At 58.1% G+C, this 19,324-nt stretch overlaps 1 protein-coding gene across 1 annotated transcript in view; it reads right to left on the minus strand.

Annotated features, from left to right (window-relative positions):
* Positions 1 to 404: 404 nt before the first annotated feature.
* CACNA1B (calcium voltage-gated channel subunit alpha1 B) overlaps positions 405 to 19,324 on the minus strand; it is a 210,466-nt gene continuing 191,546 nt past the window's right edge. The window contains exons 37-46 of the mRNA XM_042245300.2: positions 17,569 to 17,665; positions 14,680 to 14,788; positions 10,299 to 10,406; positions 9,739 to 9,851; positions 8,765 to 8,892; positions 5,890 to 6,025; positions 5,625 to 5,741; positions 4,260 to 4,467; positions 3,776 to 4,026; positions 405 to 3,429 (exon numbers count right to left, since the gene is read on the minus strand). Of these exons, the coding sequence (XP_042101234.1) occupies positions 2,893 to 3,429; positions 3,776 to 4,026; positions 4,260 to 4,467; positions 5,625 to 5,741; positions 5,890 to 6,025; positions 8,765 to 8,892; positions 9,739 to 9,851; positions 10,299 to 10,406; positions 14,680 to 14,788; positions 17,569 to 17,665 (1,804 nt within the window). The 3' untranslated portion in view covers positions 405 to 2,892. The remainder of the gene's footprint in view (positions 3,430 to 3,775; positions 4,027 to 4,259; positions 4,468 to 5,624; positions 5,742 to 5,889; positions 6,026 to 8,764; positions 8,893 to 9,738; positions 9,852 to 10,298; positions 10,407 to 14,679; positions 14,789 to 17,568; positions 17,666 to 19,324) is intronic.

Consider the following 19,324-nt stretch of genomic DNA (forward strand, 5'->3'; position numbering starts at 1 on the left):
CCTAACCCTAAACCCTAACTCTTAACCCTAACTCTCTCAAACCTAACTCAAATCTAACACTGTCACTCTGACCTCTAACCACTAATGTAGCTAACCCTAACCCCAAACCTCAGCCAATGCCTGCTCATCCCCAACCTGAACCTACACACCACTATATTCCTAACCCTAAAAGATAACCACATCCCCTCTAAGGCCTAACCCTGGCTCTCCCAGCCACAGGCCTACCTTGATCCCCACCCCGAAGCTGAGCTAACCCTTGCATCTTAACCAGGCCCAGAGCAAGCTGAAGAGGTTTCAGCCTCTTCTGAGCTTTGCTCGCTGCGCACTCAGCCACATGCCCACAGGGACAGCTCGTGTGTCTGCCTCCACAGCCCCTGCATACATCATCCAGCAGCATGGTGGGGTTTTGTTTTTCATTTTTTGCTAAGTTTTATTTTAATCCAAGGACTTTGCTTCATACAAAATGTCATTGTAGAAACAACAGCAGAATCCAAAGTGTGGCTGATAAATATTCCTCAGGCAGCAAACTAGTCGGTCACAGAGTTTTTTTAAAAGTGAGTCCCAGCTGTGTTGCATGGTCGGGAATTCTCTTTTTTTTTTAACACTGTTCTTAAATATAAAGTTTTGCAACAAACCTTTGATTTATATCAAATATAATTAAAAATTAACAAAGGAATACATTGTATCAAAAAGTACGAAGATATCCATTTCATGCACATACTGGAATATATGTATATATGTCTATATTTTACGTGCACACATAACTGGTTCAAACTACAGCCGCTGCTTGACTGGTTCCAGGTGCAGACAACTGGCCGATGCATTTCAGATTCGGCAACTCGCTATGAGACTTTGCGGGAGATGTGATAGCTGAGAAGAGACAGCACAGAAACAAAACACAGAGTTGGGAAAACAAGACACAGTCTCCCCCGCACTCGCTGTAATCTTACCACTTCCAGGGTCTGGAAGGGTCCAAACAGACCAGCAAAGCTGTGTGGGACTAGCAAAGTGGATTCTCTGCCCAGTATGGCCTGGGGAAGCAGCTATGGTTCAGCACAGAATGAATACATTCAAAATAACATGGGCTGGGGGACCAGAGACGGAGCATCAGTACCAAGATGCACATCCTTCCGCTTTGCAACCGGAGCCAGTGACCACATGCACAGTCGGCGATTCTGGCTTTCGCTGTATTCCAGTGGAGTAAAATACTCTGTTATCTTAAAGTTTCAGAGTGTTGTGCCTTCGAGTAAGGAAATTCTAAAAAATGGTTTGGTCACAATCATGCTGAAACCCTAGAACAGGTGGCGGTCTTGTGTGTTTTATCTCTGTTAAACGTGTGTCTTTTGTTGCATAGCCCTATGGGTTAACGGCATCCACTCACTGGGACACACAGACACGCACACACACATCACACACCAAGCTTCTTCAGGAGAATCACGGGATGAAAGCCAATGAGAACACTCAAACGATCCAGCAGAGACCCTCTCACACTTCAAAACGCAGAGCACATGCCCGGATCGGCTCAGCTCGATGCTCCCTTTGTTCGCGAAGCAGAGGGTCTCCCGGTGTGTTATGGACCACATCCTCACTGCGGTCTCCGTTTTGAACGTGGCCCTGAAGCTGGAGCTCCTTATGCTGCCTGCTTTCCCCTGTCTCATGCCAGAGCCAGTGGGGGCTCAGACGCCCAGCGCAGCAGCCACAGCCGAGCTGCTCCTGCACCCAATCTCCAGCCACGGTTCAGCGTGGTTCCCATCTGCCCTCGTCTGCTCGGACCTGGGCACCTCTGCCCCTACTGTGCCACCTCCCCCTCCGCACCAGCCTCTCCCCAGTGAGCCTTCTGGGGAAAGAAACTCGCACAGCTACGGAGATTGCACCCTGCCTCCCTGAGAATCGAGTGGAGAGCGGACTGATCGCCCACACGGGCCTCTCTCCACACGCCCTGCAGCCTCTCCACTGGTCTGAGGAAAAGGGGCAACAGCCACTTCATCCCAGCTACGACCAATCTCCTGGGTGTTTTCTGCATGTTCTCCAGTACGTCCGCCTTCTACTCAGCTGCTGTTTGGAATAGTCTCCACAAAGCCCGCTTGTGGTGATGGGCCCCTGGGAGCCTGTGTGAGGGGCTCGGAGGTCAGGCACTTGGTCGAGAGCAGCGGGAGCTGGGTGGTCCTGTTGGCCGCTTGTACTGGACACAGAGCATCTCCTCGAGCAAGCCAGGAACACACATCCTGAAAGGCTGAGCTCCTCCTACAGGCTGGATGTTTTACAGCTCTGTTACTGTTCCCTTCCCCATTATTCTGGTTGGTTATTTTTTGACTGAGTACACAGAGTCGACAGAAGAGTGAAGGGTGTTGTGACTGAACACCGAAACCAACACCGAGAATGCCGTCCAGGTTTGGTCCCTGTGAGGGCTGGCTGTCGGGAGAGGGCCGTGTCTGCGCACGTTTCCAGTGCTTTTTGCCATTTCAGGCATGAAGGGCGCCCGGACTGTTGGTGTGAGGGTGCTGACGAGACCTGCTCCGTTTACCACTGACTGTCCTGAGGTCTCACCTGCTCCTCTGTTCCACACATTTGGATAAAAGATGATCCCTATGAGAGTCAGACTTCCTACGGAACGGTCCCAGCACACACCCTGGATGCTGGGTTCTTCACCGGGTCCCCCTCAGCACACACAGCCACGTCCTGTGTGGGGTCTGTGCCGAGACCCAGGGAGGCAGCGTGGGAGGGGTGGAGAGGGAGCAACCTCCCTCTACTAACCGCTCGTCCCACTGGAGGAGGAGAGACGGGGCAGGCCCTCCTCCCAGGGCTGCTGCCCACCTCGGTGCCCCGAGCGCCCCCGGGGCCCAGCGCGGATGATAAAACTCATCACCTGGACGCGCCCGCCGGGCGGTGCGGCTAGCACCAGTGGTCTTGGTCAGGGTGGTGGTAGCTGTGCCGCCCCCGGCCGCCCCCGCCCGAGCTGAGCCCCAGAGTGCAGTGGTAGCCGTTGGGCACCCGGCGGAGGGGGTGGGACTGCGAGGTCAGGGAGGACACATAGGAAGTCCGGGAGGAGCGGCCTGAGTTGGTGGCCACAGCCTCCTCGAAGGTGAGCGTGTCCTCAGGCTGGGTGCGGGCTGCAGCCTCGCTGTCCAGACGCTGCCCCAGGTAAGGGTCGGAGCCAATCCGGGAGCTGGGGGCCAGGGGCTGGCTGAGGGGGTCTCTCTGGAGCAGGGCGTTGTGTTCCGAAAGGCCACGGCTAAGCCGGCCGGGGGAAAAGGCAGGGAGGCTGGTCTGAGCCCCGGCAAAGTGGACAGGCGAGGAGTTAGCCGTTTTATAGGTGATGCTGGGACGGGGGGTCAGCGGGGTCTGGGGGAGCTGCCTCCGCCCGCCGCGGCCAGGGGTGCTAGCACCAGATGTTGACAGCAGGGGGCTCCCGTTCACGGAGCCACTACCCTGCAAGAAAACGGGACAGAGCAAACCCGAATCAAAGGGCTGGGAGCGCAGGTGGGTGAGATGCACGCGGGCGGCCCCAGGAGGGTGGGAGGGCAGTGCCAGCAGGGGCTGGGCACGCACAGGGCCAGGGAGGAGGAAAGCACAGCCCAGCCCATCTCACGCGGGCAGGGGAGAAAGAAGGCACTGGGGAGCAGGAGGGCCAAGGCCCCGCCAGGCAGGATGGGCAAGCCAGGAAGCCAGGAGCAGGCTCTGGCCTGGGAACCAGGACAGGAGAGAGCTCCCTCCCGGGGCCCGAGGGAATGGGGTGCGGGTGGGAGCATGGGGGGGACTCCCGGGGCCCACATACCTGTCTCGGGGGTCCTGGCTCCTGCCCGGCAGTGGGCGACGTGGGATGGCTGCTGAGAGAGGGCTTGGGCTGTGGGGGCTCACGGCCCCCAAAGCGGTCACAGGAGTAGAAGCGCTGCTTCTCGGAGGAAGAGGAGGAAGGCTGCCTTCGCTCCTGGGACCGGCCCCGCTCCTGCCTGCGCTCCCGCCGGCAGCCTGCTGCCCCATCCCCTGGGGGCGGCGGGGGGCCCGGCCCCGCGCTGCTGTAGGGTGCTGGCCAGGGGAGAATGGAAGTCAGCCGAGTGGCTGGGGTGGGGGGAACACAGACCTTACCCAGGCCTGGTTCCTCAGGGCCAGCAGGGTTCCCAGGGAAAGGTGGGAGGTGGTCCTGTCTCCACACTCAGGGTTGCCCATGGGGTCATGAGTTACAGAAGGGAAGAAGATCTCACAGGGATTCTTGGACCCCAACTGGAGCCACCACCCCTCGAGAGCCCCCTCGCACGCACCGCCATCTGTGTCTGCAGACAGGCTGGGCCCCTTCTCCAGGGACTTCTGCTTCCGGTCCCTGCGGCGATGGCAGCGGTGGTGGTGGTGGGGGGCGGCCTGGCTGGCTGGAGCACGGTCCAGGGCCGCGTTGCACAGATGAGCCATGTGGGGCCTCTGGGGTGCCAGTGTGGAGATGGAGCGCTTCATGGGGCTGGCATCTGGGGGTGGCTGTGGGCGGGGACATGGGTGGGCTCACAGCCTGAGAGTGGGGTCCAGCCTCCAGGCAGCAGCCATGCCGTGGGGGCTGGCGGACCACAGGACACATCCCATTGGGAGGAATGGGCCTGGGGCTCCATCCCTGAAGCAGGGCTATCTCCCCAGACAGGGCAGGCTGAGCCCCCAGGAGGGTGGGGACGGGGGAAGGCTCGTGCCTAGGAGGGCCTGGCCTGGGGAGGACCACGGGGGGTCTGGGGTTCAGGGGCCGCGAGGCCTTCCCCTCTCCCTGGAACACTCTTCCCCGCCTGAGACCCACCCTTTCTTCGAAAGCACCCTTTGCACAGGTTGCCACTCATGTGTCTGTCTTTCCCAGGCCAGGTGAGGCCCAGGCGGCCTCTGGGCCTCAAATTCCCTACAGGCCAGGGAAGGTGCTGGGGAGAGGGGCTGCGGGCCTGGCTGGAAGGGCCCCAGATGGGACCCAGGGCTGCCCTGGCAGCCGCGGCGGACCACTCTGCCAGCCCCCTGTCCCTCCAGGGCTGTGAAGCTGCTCCTCCGGGGCTGAAACCAAGACCCATGGAAACGCACTCAGCCGCAGCCACCGTCAAGGCCAAGCGCCATGGAGGGAGAAGAGGCGCCAACGCGGCACCAAGGGGAGGTGGCCAGGCCAGGAGCGCACTGAGCAGTGGGCAGAGATGGGCCGGGAGGGGCTGGAAGAGGCGTGCTCTGCCTAGGGACTCAGCCCACAGTGCACAGCCTCAACCCAGGGGCGTCCCTTCCAGGCTGTCCAGTGTCCCAGAGAAAGAACAGGGCCACCCCCTGAAAGGGGACAGGGTGGCTGCAGGAGGCATTGATTTCTGGGGGAGGGGCAGGGCGCGGTGGGGGAGAGGTGTGTCCCAGAGAGGGGGAAAGGCTAGGTCAGGGCCACGGGGCCACCTGTGGGCTGCAGGCCTTGGTGCCCAGGCAGGCGCTGAGCACAATGGGCAGTGAGGACTCTAGATGGCCTGACAACACCTCCAGAGGGTTTCCAGCGGGGCTGAGGGTGTCCTGGACACAGTGCATGTGGGAAGCTTCACCCCAGCAAAGCCCGCCCGTGGGATGCAAGCTCCTCCATGCCAGGTCTCCTCACCTCCAACCCCCTCCCACAGCCCCAACCCTCCCAGACCACCCACCTGAGTCTCTGCTGCCAGGCGGGGCATGGAGGCCGCTCGGCCCTGGCTCTCCAGCCCGGGTTGGGGCTCCCCGTCAGGGCCTCTCAGGGCCATGCTCTGCATCTGGACGTCCACAGCCTGGGGGTACAGCAGCCCCCCAGTCACACCCACCCCATCCCACTCTCACTTCCCCCACCTCCCAGCCTCAGCCCGCACGCTGCTCTCACCCGCCCTCACCCACTCTCACCCAACCCCCACCTCGGCCCCCAGCCCTGAGAGCTCTCACCGGTTTTCCTGTCTGCACCACCGGGATCTCTGTGGAGTGGCCATGCTCCAGGGGTGTCCTCACCTCGCAGGGTACCTCCTGGGTCCTCTGAGTGCCCCAGGAGACAGACTCCTTGATGCCGCCCTCTTGGGTTTGTCTATGGAGGACAGGGGATCATCCTGTTGGCCTGGAAGCCCACGGGCAATAGAACCTGGCTCCCACCCAGAACTAGGCTCCACCCTGCCAGGAACCTCCACCTTGACCCTGTTCTGGGCTAAAGGAGCCCAGAGGGATGAGACCCCTTGCGCGCGGCTGCTCCCAAGTGGAGGCACAGCAATAGCCTCACCAGGAGGGACAGGCACAGCGGGCCCCTCCACGGCTCAGAGTGGACGGGCAGAGAGGGGACCCTGACAGGGGGCAGCTGGCCGACACAGGGCTCACCTGTGTGCTGGACGCGGAGATCGTCCACAACAAGGACAAGGCCACACGCACACACGCAGAGGCACCCAGCCTGTGCGGCAGCTCACCAGCCCTGACAGCCAGGGCCGCCCCTACTCCCCGATCTGAGCTTTTCCACCCTGAGGTCACCTTTGGCGAGACTGCCTCTGGACGCCCTCCCAGCGCACGCAGCCTGCCTGCCTGCCCTCACCCTCTCAGTGTTTCAGTATGTCTCCCACACGGCCCAGCATTCGCCTGGGTTTCCGCTTGCTCTCGCGTTCAATGAAGCATCACATACACTCTCTGTCACCCAGGTTGAGTGGTAACAATCACACTCTGAGCTTGGAGGTGAAGCCTGATCACCTCAGCCGGCCACACGAATGACCTGACCCACCATCGCTGGGGTTTCTGAGAACACCCTTCCTCTTCCCAGGTTGCAAGCACCTCCCCTGTGCGTCTGGGGCTGCTGCAGCCTCGGGAGAGGCTGACCCCGAGGGGAGCACAGCCAGCAGGACAGACGCTGGCCCCAAGGCCTAGTCGCCCCGAGGCCACACCACGCTGAGGCCAGGCAGGCGCTGCTACCACCCGTCAGAGGGCTCAACAAATGCCCCCAGTGCCTGGCCCCCATAGACTGGGCCCTCTCTCGCATGCAACAAAAAGCAGTGGGAACTTATAGTGCAGAAGTTATAACCACGGGGAAAGTGACACTCATTCTCCTGAACCGAAAGCTCAGCTCAGATCAATCTACAAAGACACTGCCCCACCCCATCCCCTCCGACACACACATGTACACTCAGGATCCACTGTTTAAGTGCGCAGATGGGATCTTAACCAATATGGAGAAGGGCCACTGTCCCCGGGGCCCACGGGCACTCTTCCGGAGCATGGTTTTCCTCTGGGAGTTCCCACTCGTGCTCAGGTTCTCCCGGTGTCCTACAGCGTGCCCACCTCTGGGCTGGGCCTTGCACCACCACCGCCTGCCCCCATGCCCCCAGCTTGGGCCTGGCACGTGACTTGCCGCGGCCAGCAGGGCACAGGGGGAGGCCTGAGCGCCTGTGGCCTGCACTTCCCCTCGGGCTGCTCTCTGGCCCTGCAGTGCAGACGCACCCAGGACCCAGCCGCCTGACCGGGGACCAGGTCTGCCGCACTGCCGGGTGGGCTCCCTGAACACGGCAGTTTGTTCCTCAGCAAAAGCCACATGGCTGCCAGCCCGGGAACCCGAACTCGGGTTCAAACAAGTATCCAAAACATGCACAGGAGAAGCTGGGAGCCCTCGCCATGCCTGCTGCTGACCTTGCTGCTCTCCAGGACAGCAGACGGGTGTGAGGCCCACCCTCGGCCCCTGCCAGTGAGGCAGAGCACATCTTGTTTGGGCTCAACAAATGAGATGCTTTGGCCAACGGGATATTAGCAGATGTAGGACCCCTGGCCTGGAGGGCAGCTGAGAGTCTTGCCCTCTAGTGCAGTTCAGCCTGGCACCACCTTCTGCCCCTCGGCCAGAGTCCCATGGTGATTGCTAGTCTATATCACTTGGTTTTGCAGTCATTACCAAGAATTACTGAGGCTCAGTACCAAGAGTTACATGACATGGCAGGATCTTACCAATTTGGCTACAAAATGCAGACATCAAATGGAGGGACACCCTTGGTGGTCAAGTGGCTAAGACTCTGAGGTCCTGAAGCAGAGGGCCTAAGTTCAATCCCTGGCTGGGGAGCGAGATCCCCCGTGACACAGTGAAGAATCTGCATGCCGCAGCTAAGACGCAGCGTGAGTCGTGCTCCGCTGCTCAGCTGTGTCTGACTCTTTGCAACCCTATGGACTTGAGGGTCTTCCCAACCCAGGGATGCAACCCATGTCCCCTGCACTGGCATGACTCTTCACCACAACTCGACATGGGATACCCGAGACCTCGCACAGCCAGACAATTATATCTGCACATATAGGACCGAAATGGGGATCTGAGGGGGAAAGTCTCTTAAAGAAAGGTGAAAACACTAAATGGCCATTACCAAACAGTGGTGAGAAGCTGAAGTGGAAACAAAAGCTTCTTAATGGTCTGCAGGCAACAAAGGCCAGTGAGGAAGCAGAGGGGAGCCTCCACCTGACAGAGAAACAGGAGCACACAGCGGGAGGCACAGCTGGGACACCCGGCTGTCTCACCCAGGCGCCCCCGGGGCCGGAAGAGCACCTGCCTGTTGCTATAGGAGTGAGCTTCAGACCAACCACAGAACCAGCTCTGGTGGCCGCCTGGACCAGCTGGACCCACAGTAAAGCCACCTGGTGGCAGTGGGTGCGGGTGGGTGGCGATAAGACCCGAGGGCTCCCTGTCCTGGATCGCTGCCGCAAGGAGCCCCGCGCACCCCGGCTGGACGCCGGAGCAGCAGGGGGGAGAGCAGGTGGATCCCGAGGAGCCCTGCCCTCCTCCCGTCCCCACCCTGCGCCTGCCGGCGGCACTCACACTGCCCCACCGTTGCTGAGGGAGGCCGAGCTCTTCTGCCGAAGGAAAACACGGGCTCCTCGGAGCACAGCCGGCTGAGTCTGCTCCAGCGTGGCCTTCAGGGGGTGGAACAGGGACACGGGGCCCATCTGCAGAAGGACATGGGGAGGGGTCTCTGAGGCCTGGCAGGCACAGTGGACAAGGGCGCCACCATGTTCAGCCACCTGCCTGGACCCCCCAGCGTGGGAAGGGGATCCCTGGGCCTGCCCGGTGCCCATCAGGAACCCCTTCCCAACTCTCCTGTAAGTGACTTTAGGAGAGTCCTTTCATTTCTTTGGGCCTCAGCTTCCCTTCCTACACAGTTCGGGGACTGGACATCATCATCAACTTGGACTGCCTGGCAGAGACCACTAGAGTTGAAGGTTGAGAAGAATTCGGATATTTCGTGGCTGGGGTGTGGGCACCAGCCACCTCACATGGCCAGGGATGGATGTCCTGTAAGCTCTGGACACCAGACAACTTTAGAGATGAGAGTCTACACACGCTCGCTCAAGGTCTGGGCTGTGATGAAGTCGTCATCTTTGGAGGATGACCTCTGGAAGACAGACCCAAAATCCCCCCCACTCAGAGGCGAGTGGGACCCTCATGACACTGGGCTGTCGGGGACCCTGCCTGTGTGTCCCTCCCAGAGGACCTCAAGTACTCTTCAAAGCAGCAGCACTGCCTGCGGCCTCCGTTTTCAGCCCGCATCTCTGCCCTGGGCATGACTAGCTCTCCACACGAGGAGCTCCCTCACAGCAGCAGACAACCAATCAACAGGAGCACAGACTGGGTGGGGCTCCTGACTTTGGGGGCCGGTGAGGCAGCCACAAGAACCTCTCATCTTCCTCTTCCCACTGCACTTTCTCCAAGAAGGGGCCAGGTCCCCTCTGCCGCCAAACAACAGAAGGTGCCAGAATCTCAGGGTTACTTTTGGGACTCCTAGAAACTGGTACCTGGGCCAGGCCTCCAGGAGCTTGGTGCATCTGGTCTCTGGTGGTTTTGTTCTGCTTGTAGAAGTCGAATATCATCAGAGCTGCATACACCTTCCCCACCGTCATCTCGTCAGCTGGAGAGCACGACAGGCAAGGGAGGGAATACAGAGAAAGGGGACACGCGGGGAGGCTGGGTAAAGACTCCTGGCCCCGAGGACGGGAGCTACACCGATCCTCCCCAGGCCCCACCATGCTCCACCCAGCAAAGCACAGCTCAGTCTAACCCCAGACGTCATCCTGGCTGCTCCAACTGTAGGGGTCTCCTTTCCATTTCCCTGGATTTTCTGCAGGGAAGTCCCCACACGAAGAGTGTGGGTGACTCTTCTCAATGGAATATGGCCTTGGTATCTCCTCCCACAGCCCCTGTGCACCCACCGTGGAGACCAGAGTTCTGGGCTATCAAGGAGGTTGAGCCCTCCTCTCCAAGGTGACTCAACAGTTGCCCTCACCTAGGACTCTCGGCTCTGCCTCTGAGTGGGACATGAAAGGGGCAGGCACGGTGAGTTTCTCACCCTACTTACGTTTATGGGGTGGCACCAGTAAGTCCAGGGTCTTCTGGGGCAGATTGGCCCACACAGAGGAAATCTCCTTCCTCAGCTCTGCGTCGCACTGATGCTGCTTCGTGCCAGCTGGGGCAGGACAAGGGTGGGGAGCGGGGAGGGCTGTTAGGAGCCATCCCTTAGCCCCGCAGGGGAACAGGCAGAGGTGGGTAGGGAGAGACCTGATCCTGGGGGAAAGTTGCTGGGTAAGAAGCACTGCCGTGAGGGCTGGTCAGACAGCTCCCAGTCAAAATGTGTCTAAAGAGGTGTGGTGCTGAGCGAGAGCGCGTGGGCAAGCAGGAGTGATGGGCAGGAGTGGGGAGGGGAAGGGACGCCTCGGTGTCCCAGCCATTCATTAGTCATTCCACATTCACTGAGCACCTACCAAATGACAGGCACTGCTCTAGATGATGGCACAAAAACAAAAGAAATTGCCCTGAGGAATCACACGATTTTAACCTACAGTGGCAATAAGCTGAAAATCCAGTGAGTGGGACACAGGAGAAACCAGGAGGGAGGGATGGGAGCTGTCAGGAGGGCTGCAGTGTGGACCGTCGGGAACGGGTTCACAGGACCCTGGAGACAGAGGTGGCCAGGGAGCCAGCAGGGCAAGGCCGCGGCTGCAGGGGCAGACGTGCAGGCGGGGCTGCAGGGAGACGAAGCGCAGAGCGACGGTGCCTCTGATCTCACTTTCTTCAAGCATCACGGTTACTAAGATGCGACCGTCTATAAGAACATCCTCCTCGTCAGCTCCTCCACTCTGTGCACCCAACCGTGGATTCACCGCAGTTCAGGCAGGAGCGTGGCACTCCTGCCCCACTCCCTCCCCACCCTTTGTGTTCCACCCCTTCAACCCCGTCCAGGGCCCTGGCATCACCCACGTGTTTCCTCTATTATTTCAACTTCTCGGAACATCATACAGATGGCATCACATAATACGCTGGCTGTCGAATCTGACCTTCCACCCTGCACGATGTGTCTGAGACCCACCCATGCCAACACGCCAGCAACCTCTTCCTCAGCTGCTGAGTGAGAACCGTCTCATCACAAAGAAACACCAGTTTGCTTATCTGCCACCACCTGGTTGACACCCGAGTTGTTTTCAGTTTGGGGTGATTATGAACAAGGCTGCAGACAGCAGCACAGAGGTGTGTGTGTGTGTTTTCATGTCATCCCCCTTAGGCACAGGGTGGCTGGGCCCCATGACGAAGAACTATGAAGCTTTTCCGAAGCGGCTACATCACTGCGCCCACACTAGGGACACAGGAGCCTCAGTTCCCCGCATTCAGTGCTTAAGATTGTCTTTTTTTTTTTTTTTCAAAATTGTTTTGTCATTCAAGTTTGTTTGCTTTCTACATATATTTTAGGGTCAGTTTATAAATCTCATCTCAAAAAGCCTGCTGGGATTTTGACTGGGATGACGTCGACTCTGCATTGTCATTGGGATGGCTGATCGACAGAAGAACCGGCAATGCCGACTCTGCCAGGGCGTGAGCATGGCTTATTTATTACGTGCGCACGTACATGCCAGCATATATACTTTCAGAGTTAGCCAGCAATGTAGAAGTATTCGATGGTTTTGGTGGAACAGTTTTCAATTTCAATAGCTAACCTATAGAAATATACTTGCTTTTTAGATATTGCCCTTGCTATACTCATGTTTCAGTTTTAGTAATTTCTTTTTACAGCTTTAAACAACAGAAACACACCGTCTCAGTTCTGGAGGCCAGAGAATCGAGGTGTGAGCGAGGCTGTGGCCACCCTGAAGGCCTAATGAAGTGCCCCCGTCTCTTCCTAGGGTTCAGTGGTTCCAGCAATGCTTCAGGTGCCTGGGCGTGCAGATGCTTCTGTTTCGTTAGCTTTTTATTCTGTTCTCTGAGACTTTCTACATAATCGTGTCAGTCATGAACAGAGGCATTTTTCTTTCATCCTTTCCAACTGGCACACCTCTTATCTCTTTTTCTTGGCTTGTCACAATGGCTAGAACCTCAAGTAGGGTATTTCACAGAAACGGTGGCAGCAGACACCCTTGTCTTGTTACTCATCTCAGGGGGGAGGAGCCAGGCTTCTTTGTTAAGCATGTCATAGCTGTGGCTTTGTCATAGATACCCTTGGCCAGGCTGCAGAAGTTTGCTTGAATTTCTAGTTTACAATAGAATTTGTGTATCATAAGTGGATGCTGAGTTTTGTCAAAGCTTTTCCTGCATCTACTGAGATAATCATATAGGTTTTCTTCTTTGATATATTAAGTTGTATTGATTGAGCTCAAATTTGCATTTTTCATTCCTGGGATAAATACTAGTCATCATATTCAGTTTGCTAACACTCACTGAAAATTTTGTGGTCTTCATGAGGAATGTCTATCATTTTTGCTTGTAATGTCTTTGCCTAGTTTTGGTATCAGAGTAATGCTGGCCTCATAAAATAAACTGGAAACTACCTTCTCTTTTTCTATTGTCTAGAGGAGTTTGTATAGAATTATTTCCTCCTTAAATGTTTGGTTGACTTCATCAATGGAGCCAACTGGACCCATGATTTTCTAAGATCTTTAACTATGAATTTAACTTATTTAATACATACAGTATGACTCAGATTATCTATTTCCTTTTTTCAGGTTATCTGTTTTTGAAAGAGCCTCATAGTTTGTGTCAAGGAATTTTTCCATTTCATTTAAGTTACTGAAGTGATGCACATAGGGTTGGTCATAAAACCTCCTTGTTGTCCATTCAGTGTTAGGAGGATGTAGAGCAGTGCTCCCTCTTCCCTTCCATACATTCGTCATTTTCGTCTTCTATTTTTGCGGTCCGGCTAGCGAGAGGCTTGTTTTGCGGTCTGGCTAGCGAGAGGCTTGTTTTGCGGTCCGGCTAGCGAGAGGCTTGTTAACGTTACTGGCTTGATTTCCAGCATGACCATTCTGGCTGCTGTGTTGGAGGGAGACTGAAAGAGGCAGAAGCAGACCAGTGGGAAGGCTCCTGCAACAGCCCCAGCCCAGACCCGACAGAGAGTGATGTGGACCAAGAGGCGGCAGGAAGAGAGAGCAGACATTGCTCATGTTCTGGGTGTATTTTGAAGGTGGAGTCAGAAGATGTTGCAAGGGTTCAGAAATACGGATCAGAAAAAGGATAATAAAAAAGCAGGAGATAAAAGCGATGTACAAAGTGTTGGCCTGAGTAGCTCTAAGAGTGTCCCACCGATGGAGACAGGGAGGGGTCTGGGGAGCATCTGGAGCTCAAGGGTCAGCACGTGGATTCTAGATGCTTACTGCACCTCCAAGCAGAGCTGGCGAGTGGCGTGTGGGCTATATAAGCCTGGGGCTTAGCAGCAGGCATGGACTGAAAATACAGAACTGGAATTCACAACACGTGACCCACGGGAAAAGGTGGGAATGTGTGTCTGAAGCACACCGTGACCTTCAGAGATTGGGGGAAACAACAGAAGGAAAAGGTACAAGGGGTTTCACACAAAAGGGAGGGACTACTGCGGACAGGCTGCGGACAGCCCCACGAGGCAAGGGGAGGTTCCCGCAGAACTTGACAAGAGCAGTGCCACAGAAGCTTCGCGTCGTGAAAGCCGGGCTGCAGACTAGAGAAGGAGAAGCCAAAGGCGACACAGGCCCGCTTCTCCTGTTGCCAGGAAGGGGAGGAGGGGAAGGGAGAAGCTGATGGGGGTAGGGGAAGAGGAGAGCTTCCAAAACACAGGAACAGTAACAGCACACTTATACACTGATGAAAATAACCCAGAAGAGACAGTTGACAGGACAAGAAATAGAATACAGAATTTGGGGCATGACATCCTTGGGTCGACGATGAAAATAGTACCGAGTATGCAAAGAGGGGAGACTGGCCTCAGCTCATCCCTTTACACGAGAGAGGGCCAAGCTCAAGGGCATGGATGCAGGGAGGAAGCGCCGTGGGGGAGGGCCCATTTTCTCTGTGAAGGGGAAGCAGTCACCACGTGAGAGGGCGGGAGAGGAGGACAAGCGGGAGGTCCATCTCCTCCCTGGTCTGGTGGGGGCTTCGTGGTCCTGAGGGGGGACTAGGCTCACGATGGGGAAAGGGTGCTCTCCACCAGGTAAGGGGCACTGGCTCATGTAACGCAGGCTCCAGCACCGCATGACTGTGGTCATCTGGGGTCATCGCTTTCACTCCACCTCAGTTTCCTTACACGGAAACGGGGTCGCTGCAGCGCTAACGTGCAGGACGGTTTCAGGAGACAAGGTCAGTGTCTGACAAGGAGCCGCCCAGACAGGCCCCTTTCCCCGCCCTGGACAGCTGCCTGGGGTGGCTTTCAGCGGGGCAGGCGGCGCAGTCACATGGCCCTGCCTTGGGCCCCGCCCCCCCGCCCTCCAGGCTGCCTCTCTCACCTGGAGCCAGCTTGATCTCCAGTGCAGTCCGGATGAGGGCCATCAGCGTGGATGTGAAGTGGACGGTCATGTCGTCATTGGAGATGGGCATGTTCATACGAACCAGGCGCTGGGGATAAGGGGGCAGATCAGGCCGGGCCTCCCAGGGTTCCCAGGACCGGGAGACGTTAGGTGGATAGGAGTTTTGCCAGCATTCACACTATCCCTGGACCCCGACCCTCATCTGAGCTGAGGATTCCCTTGGCTACAGAAAGACGGCAGTCCAGGTAAATACTGTCCAGTGGGGCCAGGCCAGAAGACTGGATTCCTCTGAAAGAACAGGCATGTCTCAGCCAGAGGGATCCCAGCCCACTGCCCATGATAGAACAAGTATGTGGCCTAGGCTAAAGAGGGGCCTGGGGGGCAGGACCCCTGGGACAGCCCACAGATAGGAGCATCAGGCAAGTGGTGGGGCAGCCGGGACCGCAAGCTCAGAGGTCAGCTCCCAGTGAGGAGACACAAGCCCCGGCATGGCCTCTGTGTCTCACCATCCAGCTAGGGGCTAAGGAAGGGTGCTCAATGGCACCAGCCCAAGGCAACAAGGAAATTCTTCGAGACCAGCTCCTTACGGGGGAAGGAGCCAACAGATGTGACTGCAAGGGCCTCGGGCTCAGCCAGCTGCACAGGGGCCCAGGGCCATCCCACAGGGACACAAGCGCTCAGCCAGACTGGGGCCTGTGCAAGCTTTCTCCCTGTTTCACCATTAGGTGAACAGCCCCCTTCCCTCTCTTCCATTTTCTAGGACAGAACAGCTGGAAATAGGAGTGTGTCTATACCAAATTCCTCTGGTAACAACCAGCAGCTGTCCAGAGCCTGAGGCTTTAAGAACTTACGTGATCTCCAGGAGCAAAATGGTCTCAGATGTGTCTGGAATGTCCTGATCATGGGGTGGCCGCCTTGCTGGCCAAGTGGAGCCCTTGGGGGCACTGTGGCCCCCTGTCCTCTCCCAGCAGCCTCTTTATTCCTTACCAAGATGGGAGCTAGAGGGGGGGGTACAGGGCCACTCCATGGGGTAGGCTGTCCTCTGCCAAGCCTAAACCCTGGGACAGGGCAGCCTCTCGGCCCCTTCTCTGGGTAGGGCCACTCTACCCCCAGCACTCTGGAGCCAATCCAGTCTTCAGCCTGACGGAGGGCAGATGGCTGGAGACAAGACCCACACCCTGGCCCCTAATGCTGGCAAAGCCCCACGTGGCACCTCCAGTCACGGTCCCGGGGCCTCCCTCATCGCCTGTGCGGCACACACGGCTCCCAGAGCGCAGCGCTCCCGCAGGCCAGCACCGACGGCAGTGGGAGAGGCAGACGATTCCTCTCGAGGGGAGTCAGGGAGTCAGGGGCCAGCATGAAGGCGGAACAAGCAGGCGTTTTCCCAGAGAGGAGAGCTCTGTCCAGGGCACCTTTACCAGAGCCCCCCACCTGCCTGCCCAGGCCCCAAAGGGCCAGGAGTTTGGGAGCAGCAGAGGGGCAAGACCAGGGCGAACAGACGGGCACCTCTGCCTGGGCCTAGACCCTCTGGCCGTGGCACTCCGTGCATCCCCTGGGCCCTTCCCAACTCACCAAGACCACCTACTCTCACTCAACTCAAGGCCTCCCCTGGTCTCTTCACGCCCGGAACCTTGGACTGGGCCAGCACACCTAAGAAGGAACTCCAAAGGCTAGCCTATCACGGCCTTCCCCGCCTACCCTGGCCACAGCTGTCGGCGTGGACAGAGCTCTCCGTCTTGAGGACAGTGTTACAGCCTCGCATGCAGGGTCTCCATGCAGACTCGACATGCATGCCAGGCGGGGGAGGACCAAGGAGGACACCAGAGGCATCATGTATGGCCCAGAGGAGCCACTTAGCTCCCAGAGGCTGCGCTGAGCCAGGGGACAGATGCAGGCCCAGAATCAGAGCACAGAAACAGACAACGTGGACAGAGCCAGAGAGACGAAAGCTCTGTGGGAAGCCTGCTCAGAGACAAGGAGATGGCAGCTAGGCTCCAGATCGGTGCTGGCTGAGTCATGTAGCCACTGGGGCTGCTGGAGGGCTCTCAGGCGGGGAGTGCTAGGGGGATGGGAAGTGCTTACTCACCAAGGAGGGTGACTGGGGATGCAGGGACACATAGGAACAGACTTGGGAATGGGGCCACGTGGCCTGCTCACGTTCCCAGGGGGAGGTCTGGTAGTGTCCTCAGTTTACTCCCTCTTTGCAGCTCAGACCACTGGGCCCTCGGCAACAGAGGGGGAGGGACATGGGACCACCCAGGCCCCAGAGTTTGTTCTCACCCCACAGGACCCTCTGGAGGCCCAGGAATGAGGGCAGGATGCCTCTCTCCAGCACCCTTCCTTCTCAAGGCTCCATGGATTCATGAAGCTCTAGACAACACCCCCTCCATAGCCCACGAAGTTCAATGCATGTGGAGCTGGGCGTGGGCTCCACAGGTGCACCCTGCAGAGGCCTTGCAAGGCCAGACACTGCGGGCTGGACAACTTTGCCCACGTCAGAGGCTTGGGGGACAGAGAAGCCGAGTGTGGTCCTGAGCTCAGAACAAAAACAGCCTCTGTCAAAAAAGCTAGTTTGTCCCCTCCTTTCTGAGGAAGAGAAGGGAATGAGAAAAGGCAGCTGTTGGGCTCTGGCTCCATCTTCCTGAGCCTCCTGGGGAGCTCTCAGAGGGGGCAGCCCTATGGGACAAGGGGCCAGTGGAGAGACACTTCACAGTGTCTGTTTCCCTCTGTTTGGGAAGGAAGCGGAGAAGGTTGGGACAGAGAAAAGAAAGGAACGGAGAGATGGCAGAGCAGCAGACAGACAGACAAGCCCCGGAAGAGATGGGAGGCCAGCACAGACAGCCTGTGGGGTGCAGGGGTGGGGTCTACCTTGTACGCAACACGAGCAGGGCATTTCTTCCCCAGCCCCAGGGGCGGGGACATGTGTTTCAGCATCTCAAACATGTCATTGTAACTGATGCGCCCACTGGAGACCCGGCCCATAGGACCGAGGCAGAGTGGGGTCCACGGGAGGGTCCACGGGAGGGTCCACGGGAGGGTCCACGGGAGGGGTACGGCAGGAGGGTGGGGGAGGAAGCAGACAAGAAAAGAGCCAGTTAACCAGTGTCGGAGTAAACGCTGGAAGTCAGAACAAGCAAAACGAGGGCTTTCTGTGGGGGAGGCTCAATCCCGTCCCAGGCCCCCAGCCTCACCTCCACACTCTGGCCCCACGCAGGGAGTGAGCAGGGGGCATCTGAGCTAGGGAACATGGAGAGATGGCAGAGGCTGCATCAGGGAGGCTGTGGGCTGTCAACTCTGACTTTACACTTTCAGAAGCCATGGACAATGCCAAATGGGAAAAGAGCTGTTTCGCCACGCCAGCCAGAAGACAGCTGTGCAGTGAGCAAAGAGGCTGGCTGGGGAACCACAGCAGGAACGCCAGCTTCCCTTCATGCCTAATTTGCTTCCAAGTGAGCCGAGAGGCTTAAACATCAGAGAAAAGCCTATACGCAGGCCAGAAAAACTAGTGTGGGAGCCACACTGTTCTGCAGGGGGCCCCGTGGCTCCAGAGGCAAGGTCCGTGGGGGCAAGCCCTGTTACAAGCCCAGAGACACCCAAGCCCTGTCCAGAGCAGGGCTGCTGCTGCATCAGAGCTGAGCAGGAAACTGTGGAGTTGGGGTCGCTGGGGCGGGATGTGGCTTGGTGCCACTCTTGCAGCCTCCTCACAGCACACCAGGAAGGGCTGGGACCAACATATGGAACAAGGCTCTAGACCAAGGTAGGTGTTTAGGGTTGATGACTGTGACCTCCTTAGGCAGACTGGCCACCAGGCTGGAAGCCTCACCTCCACCCCTAGGACAGCTGCTTATGGGACCTGCTTGGGTTCCTAGAGATATGGTCAGGTTCAGGCCAACCAAGAGAGAGGAGCAACAGCCTTCTCCAGGCCAGTGGATCCACCCCAGATGGTCCTGGGTCCGGTCCTCCTCCCAAGACTCCTGGGCTCAGCCGAGCGGATCAGTCCAGAGGTGAAGCAGGAGGACCTGTCTCTGGGTCCCCACCGCCTCTGCCCTCTCCTCTGCAGGAATCTGAAACCCTGGGTTGCTGGGGCCACTGTTCCTGGTCTACCTGTGCCCATACGCCCCTCTCTGGGGCCCTTGGCCTCTGGCCTGTGTGACCATCAGCCCACCCTCAAGAGTGCAGAGGCAAATGTGGGCGAGACGGCCGCTTCCTCGGCACGGGAGCGACCTGGCCCCCTACTCCCACCAGCGGCTGGTCCTCGTCCTCAGGGCCCAGCAGAAAGCTCTGTGTGCAGTTTCACGGAGCTGCCTGCCCCCAGCCAGCTGGAGGGGTCAGGGAAACCAAACCGTCCAGAGGCTTGGAGTGTGGGCAGGACAGGGCAGGAGGAGCAAGAGGTGTCGTCACATCCACACCAGGCAGGGAGTGTGTGCTGTGTCTGCACCGCGGGCAGGGAAGAGCATTTCTGATGGGGGCTCTGAAGCAGAGAACCTTGTAGGCCAACGCACGAGGACAGCCCGTCCCTCAGCCAACGGGTGGCGCATCTCCCTTCCGATGCATCCGGCGACGGGAAAGGAAACGCCACAGGCTACGGCAACAGAGGCAGGGAGGCACGAGGAGCCCGTCCCGC

The sequence above is a fragment of the Ovis aries genome, chromosome 3 (genome assembly GCF_016772045.2).
Source record: "Ovis aries strain OAR_USU_Benz2616 breed Rambouillet chromosome 3, ARS-UI_Ramb_v3.0, whole genome shotgun sequence".
NCBI classification, from domain to species: domain Eukaryota; kingdom Metazoa; phylum Chordata; class Mammalia; order Artiodactyla; family Bovidae; genus Ovis; species Ovis aries.